Source organism: Puma concolor, chromosome E3, assembly GCF_028749965.1.
Source record: "Puma concolor isolate L17-30 chromosome E3, mPumCon1.1.hap2, whole genome shotgun sequence".
Classification (NCBI taxonomy): domain Eukaryota; kingdom Metazoa; phylum Chordata; class Mammalia; order Carnivora; family Felidae; genus Puma; species Puma concolor.
This window is the reverse complement of record NC_141682.1, coordinates 6,822,252-6,842,437: the sequence shown is the minus strand read 5'-3', so window position 1 is coordinate 6,842,437 and position 20,186 is coordinate 6,822,252. Positions and strand designations below refer to the sequence as shown.

General features: G+C 57.0%; 1 protein-coding gene and 1 long non-coding RNA gene across 4 annotated transcripts; one reads left to right on the top strand and one right to left on the bottom strand.

Annotated features, from left to right (window-relative positions):
• Nucleotides 1-1,232: 1,232 nt before the first annotated feature.
• Nucleotides 1,233-15,409, bottom strand: ARPC1B (actin related protein 2/3 complex subunit 1B). 2 transcript variants are annotated; one of them, XM_086691919.1, is made up of 10 exons: nucleotides 15,309-15,409; nucleotides 7,554-7,630; nucleotides 6,747-6,851; nucleotides 6,084-6,306; nucleotides 5,014-5,121; nucleotides 3,842-4,048; nucleotides 3,679-3,754; nucleotides 2,588-2,793; nucleotides 1,776-1,866; nucleotides 1,233-1,563 (listed from the first exon to the last, which is right to left on the bottom strand). In XM_086691919.1, exons 2-10 carry the CDS (start codon nucleotides 7,615-7,617, stop codon nucleotides 1,525-1,527), a joined length of 1,119 nt encoding a protein of 372 aa, XP_086548045.1. In that variant the 5' UTR covers nucleotides 7,618-7,630; nucleotides 15,309-15,409; the 3' UTR covers nucleotides 1,233-1,524. The 2 variants fall into 2 exon arrangements, with proteins under 2 accessions (XP_086548045.1, XP_086548044.1); XM_086691918.1 differs by lacking the exon at nucleotides 15,309-15,409 and adding an exon at nucleotides 14,424-14,560.
• LOC147572913 (uncharacterized) lies at nucleotides 13,307-19,557 on the top strand. Of its 2 annotated transcripts, none has more exons than XR_015245413.1 (2): nucleotides 13,307-13,918; nucleotides 15,284-19,557. It is a non-coding gene; the product is annotated as an uncharacterized LOC147572913 (long non-coding RNA). The 2 variants fall into 2 exon arrangements; XR_015245412.1 differs by lacking the exon at nucleotides 13,307-13,918 and adding an exon at nucleotides 14,535-14,793.
• Nucleotides 19,558-20,186: the final 629 nt, after the last annotated feature.

The following is a 20,186-nucleotide window of genomic DNA, read 5'->3' as shown; positions in this document are numbered from 1 at the left end:
AGCCCGGCCAGTGGTCCTGGTGTCCACTGGTGATGTGCACATCACAGAACAGGGTCCAGATCCCCTCCTTCCCTGATGGGACTTCCCACCTGCCACAGGAGCCTTGACCACCCTTTGAGGAGCCAGTCCTACCCTACAGTGTCATAATGCCTTTTCTTTCTTGGTAGAAGCAAATGACTGAGCTTATCAGGGTTTTTGGGGGGGTTTTTTTTAGTGTTTGTTTTGTGAGAAAGAGCACTTGAGCAGGGGTGGGGCAGAGAGCGAGGGAAAGAAAGAATCGCTAACACGCTCTACGCTGTCAGAAATGAAGAGTCTGACGCTTAACTGACCGAGCCACCCAGGCACCCCGAGCCTGTCAGCTTTAAGCCAAGACTTGTCTATAATGAGGGCAGACGGTTGACACTGTGAAGCCTCTGCTTGAGGCCTTGGTGGCCGAACAAGAGCCTGTTTGCCGTTCATCTTTCTCTAAGAGTAAGGGGGGGCCTGTTCCTCGGGGTCTCAGAACAACACTGATACCCTGGGGCCATGTTTCCAGCCCCAAGCTGAGCTGTAGAAAAAGGTATGTGAATATCTCCCTGGCCTTCCGGGGCCTGACAACAGTTGAGTCAGGCCCAGAAGCTCACTTTGCAGAGGGCTGGTACTGGGTGGACCTTGGCACTGCATTTCATAGAGGATAAGAGGAGTTGTGTGGCCCGTCTCATTGTGATTTAAAAAAGGATCTGTGGGCCTCTTGCGACTGAGGAGGCTCTCCTGAGGGACGGGCCTAGAACAGTTTGAGAGAAGGCATCTTGAGGTACCATTTTTATGCAAATGTAAGGGGGAGTTCACAGTTCTGATCTGTTGATGTAAATCATGTTACCCAACTAGACTAAGAAAAAACCGTGAATAGGACACTAAGAAGCGCACGTTAAATAGGCGCTCTGAGTGAAACAGGAATGGGGGAAAAACTGTCTCAGGAAATGATGTGCATATGTCAAAAATCAACTGCCCGCATCGAGTAGAGAAATACTTTCCCATTAAAGCCCAGAACCAGCTAAAATGTGCAACCGCTGGTCTGGGAATCAGGCTACTGAATGACGGGACGGACACCTGCTTCTGGCAGCCCCCTGGCTGGACTGCAGGGAAAGGAACCATTTAGGGGAAGGCCCTTGGGTTTAAAGATCAATTTTGCTGACAAGGAAAAATAAGCTACCTGAGCCCTTGTGAAAATGAACTTCTCCCAGACACAGAGACCAGGTCTGTGATTGCTTTTTTATTCCCTCCATGTTTTTGAAGCAGTTCATGACCAGCACCGTGCTTTGGGAACATTTGTTTTCCACAATAAATGAAAGCATTTCTTTAAGAAAAAGGCACATGTTCCTTCAATAGGTAAGAAAAGCTTCCCACCCCGCCCCTCCCCTCTGGATGGAGCAGTCCCCATGGGGACCCAAACTGGTACCCTAGAAACGTTCAGCAAAGCAACCCTTAGCCTCCCTGACCCCCTCCCCCCAGCAGTTGAGATGAGGGCAACATATTTCTCACAGGTCATTTGATCTTGAGGTCCTTCAAGGCTGATTCCAAACTCTGGAAGGAGACAAGCAGGACAGGCTAGTTCTCAGTGGTCCTGCCACACCCCACCTGCAGGGACCTTACCCTCCCCTGTCCCAGCCCTAAAGGGAGGTGCCGGAGAGGGTGTCCCTCATCACCCTTCGTCCCAAAGGAGTGCCCTTCTGTAAGAATGAAGGGGGCTCTCCAGTGGGGAGGGGGAGGAAGGGGCACGGCGGGACAGGCCTCACCTTCACGTCCCAGATGCTCATGCCGCCATCCATGCCCGTGGTGCAGAACTGGGAGCACTTGGCCTTTCCTCCGGTGAGCACCGAGATCTGGCTGTAAAGAAGACGAGGGCTTGATGGGTCCCAGCCTGTGGCCACACTGGACTCCAGCCTGCCTGCCCTCCAGGAGCTCCCACCCTTCTGGGGCAGCGGCTTGCAGAGAGCCCCGGGGGTGGGCTGTGAGGGGTCACAGAGAACGGGGTTCGTGAGTCTGCTTTGAGGAGGAGCAGGCGTGTTCATAGAGCCGAGGGAAGCCTAGGCGAGCGGAACGGGACGTGCAAAGGCCTGGGCAGGGCCTGCGTCACACGTGTGTGGGGAGTGTGCAGTGTGGCAGGACTGTAACTGGACGGGGAAAAACCAAAACGCAGGGCTGGGAAGATATGCAGGGCTAGTTCTGACAAGCCCTGAAAGGGGACATGAGTTTAGTCTGAAAAGGACACCGGACCTGGTGGCTACTGGAGGTTTAAGCGGCCACACTTCTCCCTGGTTTGCTGTGGAGTGGACACCTGTGGCTGGCAGGATTTGGGAGCTGTGGACCGTCTCTCGCTCCCCTCATTCCTCAAGGAGGCACAGCCTCGGGGCTGGTCACACTCTGGCCATCCCAGAGCTTCTACAACGGTCCCCACACAGCCACGTTCTAAAAGCGAGGGGCACGCTGACTGCTGTGCCCCCACCTGATGCTAGTTTTGTGCAACCAACAGGTCGCCCTGCTCCCTAAATCAGGGCCCTCACCTTGACCCTGCTGGGAGGAGAGTCCAGGTCGGCCCCATCCTCACCTCACACTGTTCTTGTGCAGCGAGTCCAGGCCCGAGCCTGCGGCCGCACCGCCCTCCGAGCTCGCCTTCTTGTCCAGGTTCTGGAAGCGCTCCCGGGCCGTCAAGCCACGCTGCGAGCTTTGCTTGGGCACATCCAGCCGCCCACCAAAGCTTAGCGTCCCCGTGGCGCTGTCGTAGGTAAACAGCACCGGGAAACAGTCGTGGCCCTGCAACAGTCGTGAGGGTGCCATTGGAGCGCTGGCTGAGGGCTGGCACGGCGCCCCCAATCTGAGCACGGGGATCCAAGGCCAGAGGCAAGACACGACACCGACAGGGGCTGGGCGGCGGGGGCCTCTGGTGGAGCCAGCGGGAAGCCAGTGCCAGCTCAGACACACAGCCGGCTGGACGGACCCCAGGTATAGAACAGGGACGGATGGTGGGGGCAAGCATCTAGGGGTGGCCCCTCCCCCAACAAGGCCAGTGGACAGTTGAGAAAGCTTGTCTGGGACGCCCCTGGAAACCTAGGGACTTTCTGCCCGAGCAGTCCCACCCACTCTGGGAGACACCCCACAGCTGGGCGCTTCTGTTAGGCAAAGCAGGCCCAATCCCCCTCCCCGCCCGGGACCGGAGTATATTTGCTGAGGGCTGAAAGGGGACTTGACGGATAGGTGGACAGAAGGAAGGAGGGAGGGCAGTGTGCTTCTGGATGTGTGGCTGGACCATGTGGCCGCCACTGAATTAGGTGTGACCCTGTAATTTCCACTGGCCCGTGAGATGTAAGCAGAAACCTCAGGGTCCAGGGCGTGATTCTCCACTTCCTTATTCTTCCTCCAAGGTGGGGGGGGGGGGGGGGGGAGTGTTTTGGAGACAAAGCGTCCACCTGCACAGAGCAGGGCCCCTCACAACGCCCACGCTGTGTTACGTCATAGCAACTGGGGTGCTGTTACTGCGGTGTAACCGACCCATTCTGACCAGATTGACGGCTGGCTGGAGCTGGGTGGGAGTGAGGAAGGAGGGAAAGAAGGTCGGGGGTGGGGGGTGGGCAGTGGAGGGCTGCCTGGCCATCTCTGGGAGACCTTTTCTAACTAGCACCGTTCCCCTCCCTGCCTCACCGCTGCCACCAGACTGTTCTCGGTGATGAAGGTCAGGGCCAGCAGCGGCAGTGTTTCAGAGGCCAGAGTTGCCACGCTGAGAGAGAGAGAGAGAGAGGTCAGCCACTCCGTCCCCGCCTGCTCTGTGCCTCCATTGCCCCCCACTCCCCTGGCCTGTACTCACGCCATTTTCTTGTCGGCATCGGCCAGGCACACAGTGCTGTCGTGGCTGACCCAGGCCACGCGGCTGCCACTGGCTGAAAAGCAGACGCCATGCACCCAGCCACAGCTACTGCTGGACTCAAACATGAGCTCCCCAAATGGCATCTTGGAGCCCCACGGGGTGGGTGCTGGACGCTCTTCTACCTCCTTGATGTAGGCTGAGAAGATCCTGCCAGGAGAGACCAAAAGAAAAAAAACTCAGGAGACCGGGGGTCCGGGAGGGACTGACCAGGGACTCCCTGTCCCAAAGTGGCCTGCTGAGGTCAGTGCCCAGCTAGAGGCTGGTGGATACCACAGCCAGCTTTTCACACCCCGCATCTTCACGCTTGGACGAGTCTGGCCTCAGTGCCCTCCTGTGCAAGGGAGTGAGTCCTGGCTTTGCATCCTGTAACTCCAGGGCCCTCGGGCCCTCATCTAAGGACTGACCACGCACGGCTGACACGGTCCCCAGGGGGTGTCCTGGTCCCCATCACGCTGGCCCCTACACTTCACAGCCAGCCCCGTGGATGCCCCTCCTCCCTGCCCTGCTTTCCCAGGGCCAACACGGGGGTCCACCCGACAGGTCAAGGTGCCAGCAAACCAGCTCCCCACCCACCAACGGAGCCTCATCAGGACGTTCTGTGCGTGTCGGGGGCCTCCAAAGGGGCCTCCGGTGCCTGCTGCAGCCTTGTTTCCCAGGCGCCCAGGCCATCTGCCTGGAGCTGGGAGCCAGAGGCCTCGGGAGACTCGGGGGCGCTGGGCCCAGAAGTGAAAAACCGCCAGGAGCAACCAGAGGCTCCATTCCAGGCCCGAGATAACGGGGCACGGGTTTGTCTAAGCTGCTCGTTGTCCTCCAGATGGAAGACAAGGAAACCGAGGGAGGGGGACTCTTAACGAAGCAGAAGAGGAGGGCCCAGGAAAGACTCCTTGCTGACACGGAGAGGCAGCAAAGGGACGCATCCTGCCAAGACTCTACAAGGGCTGGAGACGGGGCCCAGCGACGACCCTTCTCGAAAAGCAAAACCTCTCAGATGCAGGGCTGAGGCCCCGGGTGAGCCTGCCTGCCAGCAGAGCTGGTCTGGGTCACGGGGTGCAGGGCTCCCTCCACCCTCCACTCCTAGTTCCTGTGCTGACATCCAGACCCTGCCCGCTCACCGGCACTTGAAGTCACAGGACCCTGCGGCCAGGAGCACGTTGTTGGGGTGCCAGTCCAGGCTGAGGACCGTGGAGCGGATGGGCTTCTTGATGTGCTTGCACACCCACCTGGACAGATGGATGGAAGGGGGTCGGGACAGGCGAGCTCAGCACCCATGGCCTCTGTGCCCCAGGGACTCCACGTTCCCATGGGGCTTCACAGACCCTCTACCCCCAACCCCCCCGACCCCCGACAAGGTCCCAGGAGGGAGGGGCCTCGGTGCTGCCAGCCCACCAGCCTGCCAGGGCCCAGATCAGGCCAGTGATGTGCCAAGTGGCCTCCAGGGTGGGCCCTCTATCCCGGGTTTCCTTTAAACCCCATGACAACTCAGGGGACCTGCGTGGCTCAGTCGCTTAAGCGTCCAACTTCAGCTCAGGTCAGCTTCAGCTCAAGGCCCATGGGTTTGAGCCCTACAACGGGCTGCACGCTGACAGCTCAGAGCCTGGAGCCCGCTTCGGATTCTGTGTCTCCCTCTCTCTGCCCCTCCCCGACTTGTGCTGTGCCCCTCTCTCTCTCTCAAAAATAAACGTTAAAAATAATAATAAACTGCATGACAACCCAGGGGGCAGGCTCAGTGAGGAGTCACAGCAGCCAGCTGGCCAGGGTACAATGTGATCTCAGTGTGTCCCAGACTCCAGCTTCTCCTCTGCCCTCAGGGACCTAGGGGAAGATACTACAACGCGGCCCTGGAACATGACAGGCTGGACATCCTGGGCGAGTGACCGCCTCAGGGCCTTCCTTTGCTCATCTGTAAAGTGGGGACAACAGATGTCCAGTCCAGGGGGCTGTCGGGGAGTCCGTGCCAGCATGCATGCAGGGCTTTCCGCAAGGCCCACCAAGCAGTCGTGGTGTGGTCTGTGCCCTCATCAACGGGACGGCTGTGGAAGTGCCCCTCGCCTACGAGGCTCTACTCTGCCAGGGTCACATGAACAGTGACCTGGCACGCCATCCAGTGCTTCCTGGGACACCAGCCCCACCGCCTTTTAGTCTGCAGCCCCCAGGGTTCCTCCCAACCCTCCCAGGCACCCACCAGTCATTTTCCTGCTCAAAATAACAGATGGAGATGACACGGGAACCACTCCCCACAGCAAACTTGTTCTCATTGGGGGCCCAGCGCACACAGCGAGCAGCCCGGTTGATCCGCAGGATGACCAGCGTGGGCTTCCACGTGCGGCCCTTCAGCGTCCACACGTAGGCGTTGCGGTCTGTGCCGCAGGTCACAATCCGGTTACTTTCGGGGGCCCAGTCGATGCCTGTGGGGCGGGGAGGAAACGCGGCTGAAGTCATCCAGCAGAGGTGGCTCTACAGCGCTGGTGGAGGAGGGGATTAAGGGACACAATCTGGAGGAAAGCTGCTCCAAGGGATACTACTAGAACTTCTTGAGAGTGTTACAGCTCTCCAAAATATCTCCAAACATGCCGGAAAGCCAAGAGACAGAAGAGAAACGGGTCCTTGGTGACTCTGAGCTGAGCTGCTGGATCAAACCTTTCCTGAAGTCCAGAAACCTCTCTGAGTTTTTCAGTAATAAGGGGCAACATGATCCCTTTTAACTTAAGCCAGTTTGAATCAGAGTTGTGTTGCTTGCAACCCAAACTAGCCTACCTAACACACTGATTGGGAGGATGGCCCTGGCTGGCCCTGCCCCATCCCCCTGTTTCCTTCCAGGAGAGTGATCCCAGTCGGTCTGACGCACCTGTCACCTGTCCATTGTGCTCCTTGAGCTCGTGCACCTTGACCCACTTGGCCCCGCTCTTCTCATAGATGTGTACCTCGTGGTTGTTGGGGCAGATGGCAATCTCTGCGGGAGGGGAGGAGAGGGGAGGGGAGTGAGGAGGCATGCGTGCCCAAGTCCCCCCCACCCATTCCCTCATGACTCCCTTCTACCAGGAACACCCTTCGCAGGCCATCTGGGCAATACCTCGCTCTTCACTGCCTTGGCAGGGGGTTCCCTGAAACACCTTGTGACCCCTCCCTGGGGACTAGCCATCCTTCACCTGTACCCGCTACCCCCAGGCACCCCCACAGCGGTCTCATGACCTCTGGGAGTTCTCCCTTCCCCCTGCTACTGCCCTCTGCTCCCCAGCTCCAGCCCTGGGCTCCTTGCTGCTCCTGACGATGCCAGGCTCTCCTGCCTCAGGGCCTCGGCATGGCTGGCTCCCCCGCCTCCTCTGTGTCTCTGTGCACATGTCCCTTCCTCCCGGCCACCTTTTCTAAACCAGCGCCTCTCCCTCCCATGCTTTCCCCTCCTGCATGTTTTTCTTCACTGCTCATGTCACTACCTGCCACTGCGGGCTGTCTTCACCTCTCACCCCCAGCCTGGGAGCCCGAGCGGCACCTGCAGCAGGTGCGGGGCTGTGCTGTCACCTCCACCCCGCAGTGCCCACTCGCCTGCTGCCCCCCCCCCCCCCCCCGAGCTCATTCATCCCCTCTTACACACTCAGGACCAGAGATGAGGAGGGGAACAGCCAGCCCCCAGAGCCCACAGGCAGTGGGTACTCACGGGTGCGGTCCTTGTTCCAGGCGTGACAGCTGATGGGCTCCACGAGGAAGCTGTGGTAAGCCATGACCGCTCAGCTCCTGTGCCCGAGAGGAAGGGACCCCAAGTCAGCCCTGCGTCTGATCCCAGACAGGGCTCCCAGCCGACCCCGTGGGCAGGCAGCAGGGGCTGGCATTCCAATGCCACTTCCTTCCCGTGGGTGGGGTGTGTCGACCTGTGCCTTGTCGGTGCTCACCACCTGCACCTGGGTTTCCTCACAGGTAGAGTGCCCCCCCCACACCCCGGAAGGATGGGGTGGGGACGCAAGGCAGGTGGTGCCCAGCACACAGCAGGCTTTCCACACCTAGAGCTTGGCTTTCAGGAGATGGGGGCGGGGGTGGGGGGAGGTGGAGGCAGGTCTGCCCTTTCTCACCCAGAAATCCTTTCAAGGGGAGGAGGGGTGGGGCGGGACGGCCCGGAGTGGGTGGCTGGGCTGTGGGGATGAAGGCAGGTACAGAGGGCAGCTGGGTACACCCCCAGAACTGGGCCCAGCTCTGACGGCACCTCCCACCTTGATAGACCCCCCCCTCCCCCGCTCAGGCCCTGCCGCTGAGCTTCAGAGGAGCCCGCTGAGCCTGCGGCCGGGTGGGGTACACACAGGCAGTCCTTTCGTCCCCACCCCTTCCTGCACAGCTCTGCCCACCCCTGTTCCATTTGGCAAAGCCCTGCTCACCCTCTCTGAACCTCAATGTCCACATCTGCAAAATGGGAACAGGAATCCTGCCCCCAGAGGTGTTAAGAGGGTAAAATAAGATGATATGCCATAGCAGGTGTTCATGAAATGGCAGCTCCCGCGTGGTAACACCCAGCCATGGTCCACCCACTAGGGGTCTGTCTCCCCTGCTAGACCCGTGGCTGATCCTGGGGCACACCGGGCCTCAGGCCTTTGCACTGGCGGTTCCCTCCACCTCCTAAGCTCCATCCCTGGGGGCCTGCGTGGGGAGCCCTCATCGCTGCCCTGTTTAAGTCTGCATCCCAACACCACCTTCTGGCGAGGCCCTCTCTGACTGCTGATTTGAAACCGCGACCACCTTCCCCTACCTCAGCACTCCCTCTTCCAGACTGAACTTTCTCCACAAAGAATCCTCATGGAACATTCGTTACACTGGACTCACTCCCTTCACCCGTTCTCTGTCCCAGCTGGGACGGAACGAGCTTGATGGGGACAGATATTTTCCACTTGTCTTGTTCACAATTCTTTCCTTGTTTTGCTTGGCACGTAATAGGTGCTCGGTAAGTATGTGAGGAACACGATTGTTTAGTCTCACTAGTGTCCAGAAGAGTAAGTTCTTTATTTAAAAAATTAAAAAGGGGCACCTGGATGCCTCAGTCAGTTAAGCATCTGACTTCGGCTCAGGTCATGATCTCACGGTTTATGAGTTCGAGCTCTGTGTTGGGCTCTGTGCTGGCAGTTTGGAGCCTGGAGCTTGCTTCAGATTCCGTGTCTCCCTCTCTCTCTGCCCCTCACCTACTTGCGCTCTGAGTCTGTCTCTCAAAAATAAATAAACATTAAAAAAATTTTTTTTAATTAAAAAATGGGTGCCTGGCTGGCTCAATTGATTAAGCGTCCAGCTCTTGGATTTCAGCTCAGGTCATGATCTCACGGCTCGTGGGTTCAAGCCCCACATCAGGCTCTGCACTGACAGCATGGAGCCTGCTTGGGATTCTCTCTCTGCCCCTCCCCTGCTTGCACGCGCTCTCTCTCAAAATAAACAGTAAAAAAAAATTTATTTTAAACACTACCACCCAACATTTCCTGAATGCTCCTTACTTGCCAGCTCTAAACAGTCCAGGTATTTTTTTTTTTTAATACCAGTATAATTAACACACAATGTTAGTTTCAGGCGTATAATATAGTGACTCAACCATTCTGTGTATCACTCGGCACTCAGCAAGGTGAGTTTTACGGTTGGTCCCCTTCACCTATTTCATACCTCTCCCGGACCCCAGGCGCTCTCGACTTTTGTGCTTAGATGCCACAGCCCCAGATGACAGATGTAGAGGCCGAGGTCCAACAACCGGAAGCTACCTGCCCAGTCACACAGGTGTCTGGTGTCACCAGGAACTTGGCTGCCTCCCACACCAGACCGGCAGCTCTTGTGTCCCATGGACTGGGCTGAAAAAAGGCTTCTCCCCAGCTCTGGGCCTGAGCCCTGAAAACCCAGGAACCTAGCGGGCACCTAGCCGGCCCCTCACAAGATGGGCCACCTGTTCAGGTGGAGCTTACCCAGGTGGCAGGCCAGGAGGCCCTGCTGGAAGGCACAGCACTGAGCTCGGGCTCAGGCACAGGAGAAGGACGAGCTGCATGTAGCCCACCGTCCAGCTGAGAAATCCGGGGCTCAGTGACCAGCTGGCCCGAGGTGGCACCACGCATCCTGCCGGGCCCGGCTTCCTGATCCCCCAGCAACTCTTGCCCAGCCCAGATGCAACACCTGTTTTCATTTATTGCAGGAAGCTCTGGAAGGTTCTGGGGCAGCCCAGATCACACAGACACAGGCATGTACAGGGCAGGGACATGCCTGGAGCGGGGCACCAGGCAGGTCCTCAGCACTGCGGAGAGAGTGGACACACCTGCAGCCACTCCAGCCACACACGCTCATGCGTGCTCAGCCCTGCGCACACGCACACACACACACACACACAAGCACACTGTGCTCACGCGTGTCCAGACATACACATGCACACAAGCACACTGCTCCCACCATGGCTACTTCCCCAGCCTCTCCTTATAAAGCCTCTTTGTGGAAGGCAAAGGCCCCGGAAGTGGCTCTTTGGGGGGGGGCCCCAGCTCGGGTCAGCAGGCCTGATGGGGATTTCCCCTGGCACTTCCGGAGCCTCGGGGCTGGGTCAGCTCTGGCATCCAGCTTGGCTGGGGCACTTCATTGTTGTCCACACCACAGATGACAAGACTAAGAAATGGGAGCTCCAGGCCTACCGGAACACTATACTGTGCTCATCTGCCAACCCCCATTTCCCACGGTCACCAGTGGGGCCGAGATCAGGCAGAGGCCCACTTCCACACCCCAGCTGGCCTCTCGTGGCCTCGGAACTCCAGCTGAGGCCAACCACCCCCTACCCCTTCAGCCCCCGGTGGCCCAGGAGGAAGCCCTGTGGCTACAGCCCTGGGGGCGTGGGGGTGGTCTCTGGGTCCTAGACTTGAGCCCGCACCTCATTAGCAGAACACAACTTCCCAGCTCCAGCTGTCCCAGACCGTGTGGCCGGGGTCTCCGCTCCTTGCAGGGTCTTGCTAAGAGTGGCTAGGCACATGGGCCAGGCTGTAGAAAGCCCATCTAGCGAGGTGCTCCAGAGTCCCAGGCTGTGAAGATGGAGAGGCTGGGTCTGCTGAGACAGCAGCTTCCATAACTAGTGAATAACGCAGCCAAGAGGACCTGGGGAGCCCTGACCGTTGTCTCCTGAGACCCAAAGGTTCTCAAGTGGGAGAGGAAGGGGCTGATAAAGATGGCTACAGGCACAGTGGGACAGGCAGGGGCGGGAGGTTCAGACCACATCTATCAGCCAATCACACTTTAGCATGAATTCATTCAGAAATACTCATAGTACACTGAATCAACACCTTAAAGGGGGTAGAGGGTAGGAAAGGGGATGGGAGAGAAGGTGCATTTTCTTCTTTTCACCACTTTTTCGTAACTTCTGCAAAGCAACTAAAGCCAGCAGGGCCTCAGCAATGACTCCCAACCCCCACGTTTCAAATGAGGAAGTGGCCATCCAGAGGGGGGAGTAGGTATCTGGCCACTGTGGCCTTGGGGGCTGTATCCTCCTAGAGGAGAATCACTGGATTGTTCCCTGTGGTCAGAAGCAGTGAAGCAGCCTTCACACCAGGCCACCCTGCTGCGGGGAGCTTGGGCTGCATTACTCCCAGGAAAACCTCCACAGGGGTTGGGGGAGGGGGGCACCCACTCCCAGCCAGCCACCCTGAGGAAAATGCAACTAGGGCTACTTGGCCCAAGTGGGTGGACAAGGTGGTGCTTCAGCAGTGGCTCCTGGTAGAGACCAAGGCAGGCTGGGGCCATGGTCTCCGGAACACCCACCCACTTGTCACTGCAGCCCTGTGAGCCAGCACCATGGGCCCATTTAACTGTTGGGGACAGAGAGAGGAAGGAGCCCAGAGGGTCCGTGTGCAGGACTCTGGCTCTGATTAACCCAGAAACAGAGGCTGGGGGAGTGTGGGCCAGACCCTGAGTCTCCCCCGGCTGGCTCCCCTCTGCCAGCCTGAAACCAGGATCTCAGTGTTCCCAAAAGCACTTCCCCTGCGTCCTTCCAGCACACCGTGAATGCGCAGTATGAATGGACTGGAGATCCCCCAGGGCTAGGGGTGGGAGAGCACAGGGAAGAGGGGTGAGGACTGGGAGCGGGGAGTTGGGTCTCCAAAGTAGGGTATGGGTCTCCCTGCACGGGGTTCCAGAGACGCACTGGGGTAGGGACGTAAGCTCCATAGGGGCGGGGTATGTGTTTGTTCACCGATGTATCCAGCATCAGTTAGAGTGTCTGGCACATAGTAGGTGCTCAATAAATATCTCTTGAATGTGACTGAATGAATCCCATCCTTTTCTTCAGGAGATAGGTTATAAGGAATGAATATGCGTCATTATTTCAGTGACATGTGTATGCAATTTATAAGTATTTACCGGGGAGTACGTGCTCAGGTTTTTTTTTTTTTTTTTCCTGATTAGGGCCAACAATCAAGAAAGCTTGGAAACCTGAAATCAAGAAGGTCCTCTCTGAGGATGTGGGAAGAACTCAGCTCCTCTCCAAAGCAAAGCAAGGCAGGTAAAGCCTTGGGCCAGGCTGCCTTCCTTACTGTCTCCATGGATACCCTCAGTTTATACTTCCTTCACCTCTGTATCAGAAAAGCCTGGGGCTGAACAAGGCATTGGCAGTAGGTTTCTTACTGCTTCAGCTTCTCTGAATCCAGAGAATGGTTCCGCCGCATTCGAGGCTAAACCAGGCAGGAGCTGTCTGGAGCAGGATCTTGGCCCTACAGGCACTCAGGGAAGTCCCCACCCAGCTCAGACGCTCCAGGGAGCCGCGAGCAAGCCATTTTGCACACGTGCTAAGCAGTTACTCAGCTTCCTGTTGTGTATGGAACAGCCCTTGCCACCCCAAACAGACCAGCCTGTCTCTCCTCCCCAACTCTGCTCCTGAAGTCTTACAAACCAGGCAAAAATCAAGAAGCATAAATGAAAACAATCATAGAAAGGCACCGTAAATCTTGATGAAACAACCCAAACAGAAACAAAATCCAAAAACACATAAAACTCAATGTGGGCAGGGTTGTGGAGAAATGCTCATTTGTTGCTAAGTTGTTGAACCTTTCTGAGGGGCAGCAACTGTAGGAACAAAGAACAGGAACAGGAACTGAAAAATAACACACTTCGCTGGCATAAATTCATTTTGGTGCTAAGCAAATAGCCACTGGCTTTTTTTTTTTTTTTTTTTTAAAGCAAACACGTCCATAATAACCCCCTTTAGAATGGTGGAAGGGGTGGAAAAACCCAAAGACTACAAATATGGAACGACTTGTGACACTAACATGTTAGGATACCATTTAACTATTTGAAAAGACCTATGTGGATTACGCACAAAGACACACGTAAACTAACTTTCCTGGCATCTTTAAGTGCCCAGTATTTACCCAAGATTTTGACGTACATTCTCTTTTACTTCCTAAAACAAGCCTGAGAAGTTATTTTGATGTTTGTTTTTTTAAACCTTCATTTTGTACAGGAGGAAACAGACTCAGACAAAAGCCACGATTTGCTCGAAGCCACACAGCTCCTCAACGTCAGTTTGGGATTCTGACCCCAAATCTCGGAGGTTGGCATCATCTGGACACTGATAAGTGTGGGCAGGCCTTATCCTGGCAGTGGCGACAATAAATAAGAGAATCCTCACCCTGTGTGTGCCTGGCACGTTGCCAAGTGCCTTCTACACGTTATCCCATGGAAGCCTCACAACTTGAAAGGCCCCCATTTTACAGATGGGGAAGGTTGCGGCCCAGAGAAGTTAGGCGGCTTGCTGAGATCATGGGCCAGGGAAGGAATCTGGCACCCTCACCCGGGTCCCTGAGGCCTCACGGGGAATGCGCGCGCTTAACCACTGGGCGGCATTGCCTGCCCCGCGCGGGGAGTCTGGGGCCAGCCTGGAAGAACCCCGGGGAGCGCCTCCGGCTCCGTCCCCGTGCTCGGCGGGCTCCGGGGCTTCCTGCCAGTCTTCACAGTGTTACAGTCACCGCCCTGGACGGCCTGTCTGCCCTCCCCGCCGCCGGCGAAGGAGGGGCCGCTCGGTCCCGCATTCGGGACCCCCTCCCAGTACGGATCGCGGACCGGGCCCCAGGGGCCGGGGGCGGGCTGGGGGCCGGGGAGGTGGCCCGGGGGGGGAGGGCGGGGAGGGAGGGAGGGACAAGGTGGGCGGGGGCGCCAGCTCATTTCCCGGCCGGAGCAACCCGGAAGGCTGGAGGATGGAGGGGAAGTGACTGGGCGTGGGGCCCTCGCGGCCCGAAATAACGGGGGACACCGACCTCGGGGCAGAGTCAGGGAGGGGCGGCCGGGGCAGGGGGAACGGGGGGCAGGGGGAACGGGGGGCCGGGGCCGCCCCGAGGGCGCCAGGGGCAGGGAGCCCTGCATTTCCCTCACCCGGAGGAGAACACCATCCGCTGGTCCCCTCACCTCCAGGCGACCCCACACACCTGGAGAGGCCCCCTCCCCGCGCCCCCACACCTGCGGTCGCCCCGTAACCCTCCCCACCCGCGTGCAACTCTCCGTCCCCTCTCCTCCGAGCGCCCTCTCCCCTCCCGACGGCCCCCAGCCCGCTCACCTCGGGGCGCCCCGGCCGCGGACTCTGGGCAGTCGACGCGCCGAACCGGCTCTGGGCCCCGCGCCGCGCCGCAGCCACTTCCTCGTGGGCGGGGGGCGGGGCCTCCCGGCCTCAGCCCCGCGGGGACGGGGGCGGCGACCAGGGTGGCGGCCCAGAGATCCCAGGCCCCGCCCACCCATCCGGGGTGGGGGCCGCACCGAGCCAGGGCGCCCTGAAATCGTCCGCGACCGCCCCTCACTACTTTATGCGTGGGGAAACTGAGGCTCGGAGAGAGGCGCACAGCCCGAGCGGCAGCTGGACGGGAAGCCGGGAGCTGGGCGGGGAGCGCACGTCCCCACCGCCGCGAAAGCGTCCTCTCCATCCTTCCTCTGTGAGCCGATGCCCACAGGGCGCAAAAAGTGCAAGCCCGGAAGCGGGTGTAGTCGGAAGCGAGGCCCTCCCCGCGCTCTCGGCAAAATGCGCCCCCGGGCGGGGGTGCGGGTCGGCCTCTCGCAGCGACCGTGGCTGGCCCAGCTGGGTCCCTCAGCGGAGTTCTTGCCCTTGGAGTCCGCTGCAGCCCTCCTCTCGCCCCTAAGTTACCTGGTGGCCTCGCAGCCACCTGAATTTGGGTTTGGGGCCAAGGGGTCACAGGGGTTTTTCCATCCCTAGCCTCTGCCTCATCGGTGCAGATGTGGCCCGGTGGCTGCGCAGATGCGGGAGACCCCGGTGAAAACCTTGTTGCGCCCTCGCAGTCGGTCAGGCCCCTCCCTCGGGGCCCTCTCTCCCAGTGCCAGGCAGGCGGCGGGCGGCAGATGGGGTGCGGGGTCTTCCGGGTCCCCGGAGGTCTGGGGGCTTTAACGCATGCCGTTCTTTCCGCCTAGAACGTTTTTCCCGCCCTGTCCCCACCTGGCCAACTCCGGTTTGTCCTGCAGGACGTGTCTCTTAGGCCACTGTGTCCACAGCCCGCTCCCCATCAGGGGTGTCCGCTCTCCACTGGACTCCCAGCTCCTGTACACCGAACTCTGCCCTCTGCCGGGCCGTTGGGAGGACTCCATGGATCCAAACACGGAGCACTTCCTGCCGTGAGCGCGTGGAGCTCAGCAAACTTAACTCCAGAGGTTTGTAGGACCCGCAGCCCCGGCTCTGAGGAGACACTGAGGGGCTGTTACCAGCCCTCCCGTCTGGCTGTGGCCAATCCCAGAGATGGCTTCGGTCTGCACAGATAAAAAGTTTCAGATGGTCTGTAGCGGCACCCCCTTCTTGTGGGGACAAGAGCAGCTTAACACCGAGGCAACATCTGTTCCATCCCTGGCTTCTAGATGCCCAGGGAACGACCCCAGGTGGGGCTGACCCCCATCTCCGTCACCCGCCTGAGTGCTCTAACCCGGTCGGGCTCCGGCTGTCCCCTGTCCTGAGCTCATGACCTAAGACTGGCAGGGGCAAAGCAAGGCCCCCAGCTTTGGAGTATGGAGGAGGGAAAGGAAGACCCTTCCGGGTGAGCCGCGTGAACCTGAACCTGAAAGTGGAGCAGCTGCAAGGGAAGATGACGACATAGGTAGAGCTCAGGTGGAGAAAATCCCAGAGAGATGGTCAGCCTCTGACTGGTCAGCTTGAGCCCAACCTGCTTCCAGAGGTTTCGGACAGGTGAGCCAAGGAATCGATTTTACTATTTAAGCTGGTTTCCATCAAGACTTTGTTACCAGTTGCTAAAAGCATCCTGACAAATGTGAACACCTGAGGACTCTCTCCTCCTGTGTAAACCGAGCTTGTCAACTTAGTGGGAGCAGAAACCGGGGCGCCTGGGTGGCACAGTCGTTTAAACGTCCAGCTCGGGGATTTGTTCAGGGTGTGATCTCACAGCTCAGAAGTTCGGGCTCTTCGCTGACAGTGAGAAGCCTGCTTGGGATTCTCTCCCTCTCTGCCCCTCCCACGTGCGTTGGCTGTCTCAAAATTGCAGGAGTTAATGATTGCAACAAGTTAACTTGTTGTTAATGCCAACAAGTGGCGTTAGAAAATAATGGAGTTTCTGGTAAATGGTGCTTCTTGCTGTGCCTCAGTCTCTGAATCTATGAAGAGGCTGACTCGTGATAAGTGCTGCAACCCCCTCACAGGCCTGCAGCCACTGTGGGAAGACCGGACCACACCACACACTGGGAAGCCATGGGAGGGATTATGTGAAACCGCTCCCTTCCGGGATCAAAGTTCTTCAAGCCTTAAGTGAGGTTCTCCTGAGCGAGGGGGACCTGGGGCGGAAGGCTTCACTCGGAGTTCTAGGAACACCTCACAGAGCTTGTTTCTTGCTGGAAACTGCGTGCCCCGTCCCCCGGGACCCTGGGGTGAAGACGCTGCACTCCCCCTTCTCAGGTTTCCAAGAAATGCAGCTTGGAGGAAGGCAGTCATCCCCAGGTCATCGAGGTTCTTTCCGGCTTTCTGTTCCACCTCCTTGCTGCCTCCTGGTCACAAGAGGGCAGCCAAGCTCCAGGCGTCTGGACTCCGGAAGTGGTAGCTGGCCCAGGCAGCGGGGAGACCAGGGAGGAAGACCTGTCCCAGAAGCACCCAGTCTGAGCTCCTAATCTTAGCATGTGCCCACCTCCAACTGGGGACCACGGGTCTCTGTCCCTGAGATCAAAGGACTGCCACCCGATCCCCATGAGGAGGAACCGGAGAAACCCTTGTGTCTTCTTTCTCAGCCTAGGAGGACAGATGTCCACCACGCAGAGGCCCAGAACACGCTTAGCATTCCATGTGCCAAGACCCCGATGGGGGCAGCACCTGTTGAACATCCCCTGCCAAGTCACATGGTTTTGTATCAGTTCAGCTGGAAACTCCAACAAAACCCCACAAGGTACAAGTTGGAAAGGTCCCCTCCCGTCAATTTCAGTGACCTGACCCCGCCCCTGAGCTTGGTCACTAGGCATCTGCACTCCCGGCCCAAGCCCAGCAGGGGGCGTGCTTAGCGGTTACCACCAGGGCTCTGGCCAGCTTGCCGGTGTTCCAATGTGGGCCGTCACAACCCTCTCTGGCCTGGCTTTGTTCCATAGGGGCACCTGGGTGGCTCAGTGGGTTAAGCGTCCAACTCTCGATTTTGGCTCAGGTCACGATCCCACGGCTGTGACACTGAGCCCCATGTTGGACTCCATGCTTTGAGCAGAGATTCTTGGGATTCTCTCTCTCTCTGCTCCTCCCCCCACTCACACTCTCTCGAAATAAACAAGTAAACATTAAAAATAAATAAATACAATGTGGCTATACCAGTTCCAACCCTATAGGGTTGCTATGAGTAGTTAATGCCTATTGACTGCTTGTGCTGGTGCCTGGTCCAGGATTCTCACCGTAGTGCAGCAAAGGTGTGGCTACAGCACCCTTCCTGGGACCCTTAGGGGACTGACATTACGGTGGTGCCTTTCAAACTTTTTTTTTTTAGTTTATTTTTCGAGAGAGAGAGAGAACATGTGCAAGTGGGGGAAGGACAGAGAGAGGGGGAGGGAGAGAATCCCTAGCAGGTTCCACACAGCACAGAGCCCGACGTGGGGCTCAAACACACGAACTGTGAGATCATGACCTGAACCCGAAATCAAGAGTCGGAAACTTAACCGACTGAGCCACCCAGGTGCCCCTCGAATTTTTTCTGATCACGACCCACAGTGATATATACTATGACCTAGTACACGCCCCCACGTATATCTGAAACCTAGGTATCGTGACACATGCAAAATATTTTCTCTGGGTTCAATTTTTCAAATGCCAGTTGTGACCTACTAAATTGATTTTTACAGCCATTGATGGGCTCTGACCCTCAATTTGAAACACTGCTCTAGACCATACTTCCTTCCTTTTTCTGAACGGACCTCGTCTATTAGTTTCCTGTCACTGCAGGAGCAACCTGCCACAAATAGGGCGGCTGAAAACGCAAACATGTTCTCTTACGTTTCTGGAGGTCAGAGTCTCCTGTCTCAGCAGGCAGCGTGGCGTTCCTTCCAGAGGCTCCAGGGGAGACCTGGTTTCCTGGTCTTTGCCAGCTTCCAGAGGCTGCGGGCGTTCCTTGGCTCCGTGGCCCAGCGGCTCTCTAACCTGTGGCCACATCTCTGACTCACCTGCCTGCCTCCCTCTCATAAGGATCCCTGGGATACCGGGCCCAGCTGGATAATCCAGGATCCTCTTCCTGACTGGAGCTCTTAATTATATCTGCAAAGTTCACAAGTTCCAGGGATTAGGACATGGACATCTTGGTGGGGGGGCATTATTCTACCTACTGCACCCGGTTTCTAATTATACATGCATAAACAAGCAACCTAACCTCATAATTTATATATTGATCTACACGGGACTTGAGTCCACGTGGGGTCGCTCGTGCCTCAGCCACACTGCAGGCACCTGGGGAAACCCTGGCCCTTCACACCATTGCCTCCAGAGTGGGGCACACATGGCTTCGGGGCCAAACTGAAGAGTCATGCCTAAGCAATTAACCTGGGTTCTGAGGCAGACTTCGGATTTTCTCAGAATACTCTGCAAATAACTATTAGATTTTTCTTCACGTAGCAAGAGCCTTCATATGTGGTTCCCATTCTACCCCACTGTTAATAAGGGTCTGCGGGGCTATTCTGGCGTCTGTGCAAAGCCTAAAAGCAAACCTCAGCTTTACTAACAGGAATTACCAATTCCTGTTTTTACTGCCATTTTACAGGTGAGGAGACTGAGGCTCAGAGAGGTTAACTGTATCGCTCAAGGTCACACAACCTGGCAGAACTATAACCTGCCATCAGAGCCCAAAGGCTTGAATCAAAGGGCTTTGGCAGTCACCCAGAGGCTCTCCAGATGGGTAATAATTGTGGCCCCAGGCATGGCCTGAGTCTCGGAGCTAGTGAGAGGAAGAGGGGTGCATAGTATATAGCTCCCAGCACTGCAGGGCTGTGGGTTTCTGTCTGTCCTCACTGGGATGGGCCTTCCTCCCTGGGGGAGACATGGCCCAAGTTATAAAACAAACAAACAAACAAACAAAAAAACCCACTCTGGCTAAATTACTGGAGGCAAAGTTAGAAATGTTTCTCCGTTGCTGTTGTTTCTCTCGTGGAATACATTTCTCTAAACACCTCTGGGCCTGTTGGCCAAACCATGTGATTTAATTAAACTAAAAGACTTTTAGCTAATTCCTGTTTAGGGGCTACTTCTGTCTCTCCTCTGGGACAACAGCCTGTGCACTGGTGCAAACACATTTATACAAGCGGTTCCTGCCACCAGCGGTCCAGAGAGGAGGCCACAGCAAATACCTCTGCCGCAGAGATCCCCTCCTAGAGGGGAGTATCGTTCCCAGGAGTCGCCGAAGGGCAAAATTACTCAAGAGGGTATCATGATGTCCTCTGAGAAGCATGGTTACCAGTGTCCTAAAACTAGAGCTGTCTTCAAGTCACTGGGAGGCAAGAGGGAAGGCTTGGGAGGCAAGGTGACCAAAGTAACGCCATTTTGGTTTTAGGTTGACCCTTAACCTAAAAGTCAGCAGATCATAGTCAAAATATCTGACTCATGGAAGACTGCAAGACTCCACTCCTTCTGGCAGTAAAAGCCACAAAGCTAAACATTTTTTTTTTTTAAGTTTATTTATTTGAGAGAGAGTATGTGCATGTGCAGGGAAGAGGAAAAAGAATTCCAAGCAGGCTCCTTACTGTCCGTGCACACTTCAATGCAGGGATCGATCTCACAAACCATGAGATCATGACTGGAGCTGGACACTTAACTGACTGAACCACCCAGGAGCCCTTTTTATTTCGAGAGAGAGGGAGCTTGCGT

Excerpts from the sequence above, each read along its gene's own strand:
- ARPC1B (XM_086691919.1), bottom strand. The coding sequence starts at position 7,617 with ATGGCTTACCACAGCTTCCTCGTGGAGCCCATCAGCTGTCACGCCTGG. Across the intron at positions 6,852-7,553 it reads CTGGAACAAGGACCGCACCC|AGATTGCCATCTGCCCCAAC; the intron begins GTGAGTACCCAC and ends CCCCTCCCGCAG. Across the intron at positions 2,794-3,678 it reads AGAACAGTCTGGTGGCAGCG|GGCCACGACTGTTTCCCGGT; the intron begins GTGAGGCAGGGA and ends CGACTGTTGCAG.